The sequence below is a fragment of the Tupaia chinensis genome, unplaced genomic scaffold (assembly GCF_000334495.1).
Source record: "Tupaia chinensis unplaced genomic scaffold, TupChi_1.0 Scaffold000644_1, whole genome shotgun sequence".
NCBI lineage: Eukaryota > Metazoa > Chordata > Mammalia > Scandentia > Tupaiidae > Tupaia > Tupaia belangeri.
This window is the reverse complement of record NW_006160165.1, coordinates 6,868,177-6,879,143: the sequence shown is the minus strand read 5'-3', so window position 1 is coordinate 6,879,143 and position 10,967 is coordinate 6,868,177. Positions and strand designations below refer to the sequence as shown.

At 62.2% G+C, this 10,967-nt stretch overlaps 1 protein-coding gene across 1 annotated transcript in view; it reads right to left on the bottom strand.

The window, feature by feature from the left end:
• Positions 1–10,967, bottom strand: part of LAMP1 (lysosome associated membrane protein 1) — a 15,077-nt gene that overhangs the window by 2,796 nt on the left and 1,314 nt on the right. The window contains exons 3-10 of the mRNA XM_014592050.2: positions 8,422–8,549; positions 5,654–5,870; positions 5,381–5,539; positions 1,832–2,010; positions 1,312–1,437; positions 775–841; positions 533–703; positions 4–116 (exon numbers count right to left, since the gene is read on the bottom strand). Of these exons, the coding sequence (XP_014447536.2) occupies positions 4–116; positions 533–703; positions 775–841; positions 1,312–1,437; positions 1,832–2,010; positions 5,381–5,539; positions 5,654–5,870; positions 8,422–8,549 (1,160 nt within the window). The remainder of the gene's footprint in view (positions 1–3; positions 117–532; positions 704–774; positions 842–1,311; positions 1,438–1,831; positions 2,011–5,380; positions 5,540–5,653; positions 5,871–8,421; positions 8,550–10,967) is intronic.

Below are 10,967 nucleotides of genomic sequence, written 5' to 3'. Positions count from 1 at the left end.
CCCCCCCTCCCTGCCGATGAGGTAGGCGATGAGCACCACGAGCACCAGCCCTGCCAGGGCGCCGCCCACAGCGATGGGGATCAGCATGTCGTTCTCGTCCAGCAGACACTCCTCCACTGTGGGGACAGTGCCGCACGGGCCACGGCCGTCAGCCCGGCCACGGACGCCACGCCCTCCCCCGTGCTCCCTCCTCGGTCAGCTGGGCGGCACAACCGACGGCCGACGGCCGTCGGCGTGGACGCGACCCGTCAGGACTGCACCCAGGCCTGGCCTTCTGCGGCCCTGAGCAACAGGTCACCGTCAGCAGCCCCAAGGAATCGCTGCGACTGTCTGCAGCACGGCTCCAGAAGGGGCACGTGCCCTGCGGTGCGAGACTCATGGGCCTTCTGAAAGCGGGCACCTCTCCAGCCAGGAGGCGCAGAGGAGGTTCTTCCTGGTGGGCGGGGAAGCCGTGCCCCACGCCAGCACTAAACGTCCAAAAGGCCCCCACTGCCACCACCAGGGCCATGCACCCCGGAGGCCAAGCACTCACCAGATCCGAACTTGTCTCCTTCCACCCTGAAGGCCTGGACCCACACCTTGAAGACGTTGACGGAGAAGGCTTCTGTGACCGGCAGGCGCTCCTCGGCGCTGCACCTGTACGAGTTGCCCAGCGAGGCCTGCAGGGCTCGCAGCGAGCTGTTGGCGGCTCTGAAGGCGGGCTCTGCAACACATGCGCGAGTCTGAGACTGGGGGCCCTGGGGGCGGGGCGGGGCCATGCAAGCTGGGGCTCACCTTTGGCGTCGCGGAGAGTCATGTTCAGCTGGACTCCTTGCAGGAAAAACCGGCTAGAACTCGCATTCTGAAAGACAGGAAGATGGCCCTCACCCACCAGCTAAGGGTCGGCTCCCCAAGGGCGCTGGCCACAGCCGACCCCGTTCCTGGGACATGGCGGCACAAAGCACAGGAACAGGGACACCGCTGTTCCCGAGCACGAGGCTGGCAGAGCTGAGGCCAGGAGACCGGGCGGCCTTGGTGACGGTAGGGCCACCCGCACACACCCGACTGGCAGGTCTCCTGAAATGTCTGCAGAATACCCGAATGGTGGGAAGGAGGCAGGGGACTGAGAAGCCAAAAACCTGCTGTGCAGGGGACAGGAAGCACACGTGGCATGCCCTCCGGGCAGAGGCACGGGTGCCAGGACCCTGTGGTCCTGCCTCCACTTGCATCCGTGGACACCAGTGTTGGCACAGTGGCCAGGCAGGAGCCCGGCGGCCGGGCCGAGGGTGGGTGAGCGTGGCAGCAGCCCGAGTGGCAGGGGCCCACACGCACCATGCCAAACTGGAAGAGCAGCAGGTCCACGTCCTCGCTGTGCAGCTCCAGGGTCACCAGCTGGGGAGTGCAGCTGCCGCCGGCCGACGTCTTGTTTGGGTTGATGTTGAGCACCTTTGTCACCAGCTGTGTGAGGACAGGGACACCCTGAAGCTCCAGGTCTCCCACGCCCATGGGCGGAGCCCGGCCAAGATGAGGCCACCTCACTGTGCTACAGCCAGAGGGCCAGGCGGGCCAGGCTGGTGCAGAATTCACATGCAGCCCATGTCCTGCAGCACTTCCAGGACACCACCCATCCCCGTGGGAGGCAGAGTGCCAGCCCTCCCAGCAAGCACGGCAGCTGGCGAGTCCTGGCCCACAGCGCGGACTGTCACATCGCAGAGAACAGTGGTCGCCACCTGGTGCTCAGGCCGCATGGCAAGACATCAGCCAGCCTGCAAGGACAGCACGCATCCCCACAGTCGCTCGTGGACTCAGGCCAGGCCCCTCCTGCCCGGCTCTGTCCGAAGTTGTGCCCTACCGTGCTGTCCTTCCGCATGTAGGTGACGTTCAGCTGCAGCCCCATGGTGGCCAGCAGACAGGTGCCGTTGGTGCCGTTCACGCTGTACTTGTCCACGGGGGGGCTCTCGGGCGTGGGTGAGGGTGAGGGGCTGGGCGGCGCAGTAGTTGGGCCTGGCCCATCTTGAGCACACCGTGACTCTGAGGAGACAAGGAGGGGGCAGCTGCCCATGGGAGAGCCCAGGCTGGGCGAGATATCCGGGATCGATGGAGAAGGCACGTCTCTGAGGCCACCGCAGAGCCTGGCCGACCTCCGACCATGCTGACCGGAGCACTCCATGTCCGACAGTGGGCAGCGGGGTCACCTCTCTGACTCATCTCCACTCAGCCTCCAGAGGCACGCAGCCACCAGGCAGCCCACGCCGAGATGGGCCCTCCTACCGTGGGCCAAGAGGAGAGCCAGAGCCAGTGAGGGACCAGCACAGGAGCCCACGCGGCCGGGCGCCACCTGAGACAGGGCAGGCCGTAGCTGCCTTCGGCCCTGCATCTGCCCGTGCCGCGCCAGGAACATCCCAGGGAGGACAGTGGCAGGTCCCAGCTAGGGGACAGAGCTGACACCAACACTTCCCTCAGCCACACCTTGGGTGGCAGCAGACCCATGTGTCCATAAGGGCCTTGGAGTGCCTTCCCCAGCAAACAGGCCAGACAGACCAGAGACAGCGAGGAAGGGGCCAACAGTAACCGGGCCAGCCTGTGAAGGGTGTCCAGCCTGGGGGACGGTGGCAGAGCTTGGCGACACCCAGCCTGAGGTGCTACCAGAAGCCGCTGACACACTGGGGCTGAGCCACGGGGGACCACGCTGACTCGCTGACTGTGCTGGGGCTGAGCCACGGGGGACCACGCTGACTCGCTGACTGTGCTGGGGCTGAGCCACAGGTGATGCCACTGTGCCGGTGGCAGCTCTGCCACGGTGTCAGGCAACATTACAGGATGTGTGACCGTGGGCAGTGGACCCCGACGGGCTCGCCCCCGGTGCCTGCCCTGATGGCCACACCTGAGCTGCAGAAGAGATTGGTGCTGGCTGCGGGTACTTGCAGAGGACAAGCCCTTCCCACAAGTTCATCCTCCTCCCTGGTTTCCACACGACGGGCCCCCAGAGGCCGAGTCGGCAGCAGACATGACCCGCAATGATCGACATGTTCAGAACCCTGAGATCTGGTGGCCTGGGCTGGCACGTGCTGTGGTTAAATGCCAGCTCCCACAGGGCTGAGACAGCGGTTCGAGTCCGGGACCTGGCAGCTTGCTTATCCCTTTCCCTTGCTGTTTCTCTCTGGCCAAACTGAAAAATAGTAACAAGTGGAATTAAACAAGTCATTCTTAAAAATAAAAAATCGGTGGGCCACACACCCTCCGTGCTCCGAGTTAGAGACCAAACCGACATGCATCAACCCAGTACATCCCAGTCCCTCTGCAGACATGGACGCCAGCCTCCTTCCTGCCAGGGCCCGGCGCAGGGGCGAGTACGGCACATGAGATGCACTGACGACGCAGAGCGCCCTGTGGCAGCAGCACACGGTCCCTGAGAAGGCCCTTGCGCACCTCGGCCTTCCAGGGGAGTGTGGGCCGCGTGGCCCCCACACTCAGGCCCCAGTGACGGCCTGGCAGCACGTGATCACGACCGAGGGGTCGAAAAAGGAAGAGCCGTCTCAGCGCCAATCCCTCCACTTCTGCTGTCCCCAGTACGGAAAGGATACTCCCCACTTGGCTAGCAGTGAGATTTATGGTAAGCTCTTAAAATGGTGTTTCTACCTTCGGGAGGACTTTGAGCCACTCACTCGGTCCCTGGGTTCAGATTCAGCCTCCCCCTCTGAGGAGCACCAGGACTGAGCTTTGCACCGTGGGGCCTGGCGTGGACAGAGTGGGACTGTTCACCTGCTGACCTCGGCCTGCAGGCAGAGCTGTACTCAGACCACTTCAGAGCCACGCCCACGCCCACCTGTCCTGCTTTCAACACCGCCAGGGAGAGAGGCCTGTCTTCCCAGCGCACCTTCCCTGCAGAACCAGTGTTAGGTAAATGTCTTCCAAGGAAACACGGGCCAGCCAGCTGGTGTGGTGGTTAGGGCGTCAGACCCCACATGGACAGCATCGTGGTTCCGACTGGACTCCCACGCTCTCAGGACACAGGGCCCTCACAGAGCCTGCCCCGCGCTCTCAGGACACAGGGCCCTCACGGAGCCCACCCGGTGCTCTCAGGACACAGGGCCACAGGCCGGGGCAGCTGTGGGGCCGGTGGGGAAGCTCAGCCCCTGCAGAAGCAGGCTCCCCGTGGGGTCTGTGGATGTCCTGCTGACAGCAGAGTGGGCCCTGGCAGGGCGTGCCGTGGCAGCAGGATGAGGCACTGGCCTCTGTTCCCACCAGACGCTCAGACCCTCCCCGTGCCGCCCTCCGAGGAAAACCTGCCCTCGACCAAGAGCTCACAGGCGCACCTCTCTGCCACGGGCAGGGCCCCCACATAAAACCAGCGAGAACCCAGGTCTGCGAAGGGACGAGGCCTCTGCCTGCAGGATGCCAGGTCTAGGCAGGGCCCGCCAGCGCTGCTCGTGGGCGTCCGCGCTTGTCTCTGGTCCGTGCTGACCCATCGCCACAGGTGCCAGCGGATGCTCCATGCAGACGCACCCCCAGGATGAGATGGGCCCACTCCTTTCCCACCCCAACCCTCCTGCTGCCCGCTCGTCCTGGCGCTGCCAGGTGCCTGGTCTGGTTCCCGCCTGTCGAGAGTGTGTGCCAACCGGCCCCGCTTCCTTGCTGACATTCGCTCGGTCACAGGACACGAAGCGAGGGGGCTCAACTGCTCTGGCTGCTCAGGGCCTGAAGGCAGGACACGCCGACTGTGTGCAGCAGTTCTGAAGCACGCACGCCCAGCGGCCATGCTCCTGTACCAGCTCACACCTCCCCTAGGCAGCACTCCTGGGGAGCACGAGTTACTCCCAGTGATGCTCCAGAATGTGGGGGAGCTCAGGAGAAGCCGACGGCCCTGCTCTGCTGGTGACTGGGCATGGGGGGTGTGGGGACGTGGGTGTAGGCTCAGACTCCACCTAAGTTCCCAGAAGCTGAGCCCTGCCACAGCTGGAGTCGAGGCGGGCTTTGCCACATGCGTCCTCACGGGTCACCCTCGGTGACTTCTCCCAGCTGTGACTTTCAGCTGAGGGAGACTATCTCCAGCCACCAGCCCCCTCCTGTAACTCATGCCACCTCCCTGAGCCCCGTTCCTCCCCAGCTTAGCCAGGACACGTGCGCCAATGTAACCGTAGCTCTAGACCTCGGGGGTCCAGAGGGGGCCGCTGTCTACACCCCTGCAAATACACCGGCTGCAGAATTCCTGAGCTTGCCCTCTGGCCCAACTGAATACTCCACCCTTTCACCAGGATCTTCCCAGCTCCACCCATCCAGGGTGGCGTACCACTGCGTGGAGGGCGCCACCGCACACACCCTCTGCGCATGAGGAAGGGGACCGCGGCCTCTGCACCGAGGAAGCGGGCTGGGGCAGTCCCCCGGTCAGGGCCGCTCTCACCTCCCTTGCTGAAGCTGCCGCCCGAGAGGTAGGCCTGGATGGTGGCGTCACGCAGCACGACCGTCACGTTGCCCGTGTGCACCTGCATGCCACTGACACAGCGGTACTTCTTGTCTATGTCTGCCCCGATGTCGGGGACGGACTCCGCGGTCCGGGTACCTAGGGTGAAACAGTGCTGCTGTACACCGCTCGCTGCGCCGAGTCAGAGTGCCCGCAGGTCGCCCTCCGGCCCAGCTTCCCGCCACCCCGTACCCGGGCCGTTCTGGTTCTCACCGACAGCGCTTGCGTTGGGGAAGATGTGAGCGTCCGACAAGTTGTATGTAAGCCTCATCAGCCGGACGCCGTAGTGCGTTGTGTTCCTTGTGAAATTGAGGACCAGGGTGTGTCCTGGCCCAAAAGCAACCCCGAGACTGGGGTCGGAAGTGTTCTCGTGCCCACACGAGCTGCTGTTCAGGACTTTTGCGCTGGATGGCAGAGAGAAGGTGATGTTCTGGAACACAGGGTCACAGAGAGCCCACTCAGCATGCAGGTCCCTAAAGGGCTCCGAGACACCAGCTAGGAGGTCTCCCAGGCCTGACGGAGACCCGCGTCGCGCCTAGTCCCACCATCAGGGCACACTGTCAGAGTGAACAAGACGCAGAGGTCAGCACTGCGTGTCGGCCACTCGCCGTTTGAAACGGAAGGTGACTCACTCCGAGCTTCAGGGTGGACTGAGTGTCTGTACTGGGAACAACCTCTTCGTTGTGCTTTCGTTTCTGCTAAAGGGCACCTGTGCTCGCCAGGACAGACACGCGGGGTGTGAGACGTCACCCCGGAGGACGGCCACGCCGCAATCCCTCACCAGACCCAGGACTGGACACCAGCTGGCCGTGTGGGGGTGCGGCACCTTTAACCTTCACCACCAGCCCACCTGCGGCCCCACCGCTGCCTTTCACCACAGACGCGCCTAAACAACGTCTTGTTCAACAGAAAAGGCGTTTGCCGCAGAACTGTCTCAACCTATCGGCAGAAATGAACAGCGCTGGGCCGCCTGGTGTCTGTCCACACAAGCTGGACCCTCTAAGTGGACCACGGTGAGGCCACCGCGTGGGCCCCAGAACACAGCATGTCCACCTGCAGTGACAGAGACATGCTTTGTGAGATGAAGCACGCAATGACAGACACTGCCACCTCTACAACATACAGCAACACGCATGACCACTGAGCCACACACACGACAATAAGAGATCCAATGACAAGCGCTTAGACGAGAGCTTTCAGGGAAAAGGTGCCCAGTGCTGTCCTGGGGCAGGGAGCCCAGCACAGCGCCAGGGCCGGAGCAGGCACAGCCGGCACTGTCCCCCACCCAGGCTCTTCGCGCAGCCCTGACCCGCCCTGCCCCGTGCGTGGTGGCGCACGGCTAGAGCTAGTGCTACGGATGGTGAGGGTGTGTGAGTGTCAGCAGAGAAGGAAGTGAGATTTTGGTCCAGGACACGTCTACAAGAACTGTTGAACAGAACATGCACATTGGTGTCCACTAACAGGTAACAGACCCAGGGAGAGACCCAGCCAGGGTGTGCCACTGACCCGGTAAAAACAGGAGACACAGAAAGCCACCATCGCCAGGGAGAGACAGGCATTTTCTGCCATAGGGTACACGTGCTCTCTGGGGGTAAACAGGGAGAGCGAGAAATCACCGCCAGGAGGGTGGGCACACCTCTTGCCCTCCTCCATCCTCCTCTCGGGATTTTGGGCTCGCACACATGTGCCGGTGTGGTTTTTCAAGCATCTGGGACTCAACCTGTGGTAGGCCATGTGGGATTTGGCACCTACTGGTCCCAACATTGAGGTGCAGGGTGGAACGCCCACATTCTGGCTGAACCACGGCGTGCTCACGTGCAGCTGCTGCTCAGCAGACCGCCACGGCTGTTGGTCGGGCACAGGGCACAGGCAGCCTGACCATGCACAGCAGGGCAGCCCAGCAGAGCCTGGCATGGGCCACAGAGCGGTCACAAGGAAACCACAGCACACAGCACAGCACATACTACATGCACACACAGAACACACAGCACACACTACATGCACACGCAGCACACACTACACACACAGAGAGAGCACACCACACACTACATGCACACACAGCACACACTACACACACACAGAGCACAGCACACACACTACATGCACACGCAGCACACACTACACACACACAGAGAGCACAGCACACACACTACATGCACACGCAGCACACACTACACACACACAGAGAGCACAGCACACACACTACATGCACACGCAGCACACACTACACACACACAGAGAGCACAGCACACACACTACATGCACACGCAGCACACACTACACACACACAGAGAGCACAGCACACACACTACATGCACACGCAGCACACACTACACACACACAGAGAGCACAGCACACACACTACATGCACACGCAGCACACACTACACACACACAGAGAGCACAGCACACACACTACATGCACACAGAGAGCACAGCACACACACACAGAGCACACCACATACACTACATGCACACACTACACACACACAGAGCACACCACACACACTACATGCACACGCAGCACACACTACACACACACAGCACACACTACACACACACAGAGCACAGCACACACACTACATGCACACACAGCACACACTACACACACACACAGAGCACCACACACACACTAACACTACACACACACAGAGCACAGCACACACACTACATGCACACACAGCACACACTACACACACACAGAGCACAGCACACACACTACATGCACACGCAGCACACAGTACACACAGCAACAGAGCACAGCACACACACTACATGCACACGCAGCACACAGTACACACAGCACACTGCACATACAGCCCACTGATGCCCCTCGGTGGGAATGAGCCCACGAGAGCAGAACAGCATGAGCCCTGCCCTGGGGACACCCCACCCTGGGGACACCCCACCCTGGGGACCCGCCGGGATGCTGGCTTGCCCTCTGCGTGGACGAGGCTCGCTGTGTGCACCCTGGCTTCTCACCTGCGGCCCACTCTTGGTGTCGTAGCTGGTCCAGAAGGCAGCAGAGAAGTTGGCCATTATACACGCTGCCCCACTGCCGTCTCTCACCACGAACATCGCCGACGCCCCGTGCAGGAGCCCTGCCAGTGCTGGGGAGACAGACACGCTCAGTCTTCTGCGCACACGCTGGGCACCTCCACGCTCTGGCTAGCACATCACGGACTTGACTAGAAGACCCCACCTCGCTGCTTTTCTTGAGACTGATTATTGCCATAGGGCGCATGCACTTGCTAGAGACAGAAAGCGAGAAATCACCCCCAGGGGGGATGGTCACGCCGCAATCCCTTCTCCATTCTCCTCTCGGGATCTTGGGCACGCACGCACACGCGCCCGGCGTATGCCCAGCCTGAGTTTTTAAGATGCTGAGTCCAAAACTCAAACCACAGGCCACCTCACGGGAGTCGAGCGACATAACCGTTGCATCATCTGCTGGTCTCAGAGCTCTGACACCGTAGGAACGGCACGGTTCGGGGAAAACCCACCCCAACTTCTCCAGTAACTGAGACACTGGCGGGGAGACAGGCCTCTGGGCCGCAGTCCTCTGCGCAGAGCCAGCACACCATCTCCCCAGGGTGCAGAGGAGCCTCGGCTGCTGTCAGGACAGCCCTGGGACCTGCCCCAGCGCAGCCTCACTACCCAGTGGCACCGCCACTACCCGGCGTCCGGCCCTGGGCTCATCCTGGCGCAAGCTGTGTGCACGCGCCTTCCGCTCTGCACAGCAAGGCCGGCCCTGGGCCACGCGTCCCTGACAGGAAGCCGCACACCTGCGCCCGACCGTCGCCAGGCACCTGGTGACTCAGCCGTCACTGGGATGGCCCTCACAGACAGACACAGCCCTGCCCCCTTTCACAGAGGTGGGGCAGGCAAGGGAGCAGCGGATGTGTCACACGGCTACTGTGGGGGCAGGCCAGGTCTCAGGAAGACTGTGGGGGCAGGCCAGGCCCCAGGGAGCGCCCCCCCCCACAGCGCTGCGGGGCTAGCTGCAGCCAGGCGCCCTGTGCACAGCGAGGCCGCTCCAGCACGAGAAGGAAGATGCTTCCCTAAGGAGCGCGCGCCGGGAGCACGCCAGTACGCTGCCTTGAGAACTGCTAGTAGACGCCCATCTCCTGGTGTCTTCACTCTCCAACCCAGTACTCCTTTTAACTAGACACCAGGGCCAAGGGGGCCGGAGAGCCGGCTAAGGCCGCCGCAGACACTGCAGTCTCAGGCAGGGCCAGGGCCGCCCTTCTGCAGGGCTCGGCCTGTCTGCACAGAGCACCCGCAAACGGAGCTGCACCTGGTGACAGAGTGCACGGCAGAGCCGCGTCGGGAGCGGACGCCGAAGGCCAGGCCACAGCACAGTGACCGCTGGTCTGCAAAGAACCCAGTGTCCCCCCGAGAACTCGCCGATGCCCACCATGGAGGGTAGCATTAACCAGCACCCACCTGAAACTCCCTAGTGACAAGATCACCTGGAAGTGAGGGCGGCCACAGCAGGCGTCGATGACGCAGTCCCGGCAGGTCACCGCGGCCCACCCTGGCTATCAGAGCCGGCAAGCGCGACAGCAGCACCCCGCAACTTTATTTACCCGTTTTCTTTTTTAAGTTTCTAGTCTCACTATGCAAGGCCCTCCTCTCCCCATCTCCCAGTCCCAGCCCGGCTAGGGTGTGGGTGCCGGTGCACACTGCCTCCTGGTGGCTTTCGGCAGCAGCGCTTTCTCCTACTGTGCCCCACAACCTGGGCCCTCGGCACTCCTGTTCCGAAAATTGCAAACTTAGAAGTTAGGGTTTTTTCAGAAAAGATACTTTTTGAAGAACTGTGGGTTAAAACACTCATTTTAAACAGACCTAAATTCAAGCTATTAAAGCATCCTTTCACAGAGTTAGATTTTTTAGAGAGGTTTTTGCTATAGGGGGAGCATGCGTTTGCCAGACAGCAAGAAAGAGGGACAGAAAGTTAGAAACCACCCGGGGTGGGGGCCACACCACAATCCCTTCTCTTCCGTTCTCCTCTTGGGATCTTGGGCACGCACGCATGCGCACACATCACCAGGTCTGGGACCCGAACCATGGTCAGCGACGTAGGAGTCCAGCGACAAAACCATTATGCCAAGTGCTGGTCCTCCAGAAACATTTGAGAGTAAAATGTAAGAGAATCACAGGAACGAGGGGCGATGCCGAGCTGGTACCCCCGAGCTGTCACGACTGGGGACAGTCGTTCTCAAGACGACTTTCAAAACATGAAACCGAAGAGCTTAGCTCAGGCCTCCACCGGCGGCTCCCAGGGGCAGCCCTGCTCGGCGGAGCCAGGATCCAGCCCGCCCAGCAACTCTCCGAGTCCCGGGCCCGGGCTTCCCGCCCGGACAGACACACCTCGGGGCGCGTCTGCAAAACCAGAAAGGAGCCAAGTCCGCCCGGTGCCGTCCGGGGCGCGGAGGTGGCGGAGACGGCCAGCGACCGCGTCCATGCGGGCCTAGACCTCGGGCCTGCGCTGCCATCGCGGCCTGTGCCCCGCCCGCCCGCCCCCG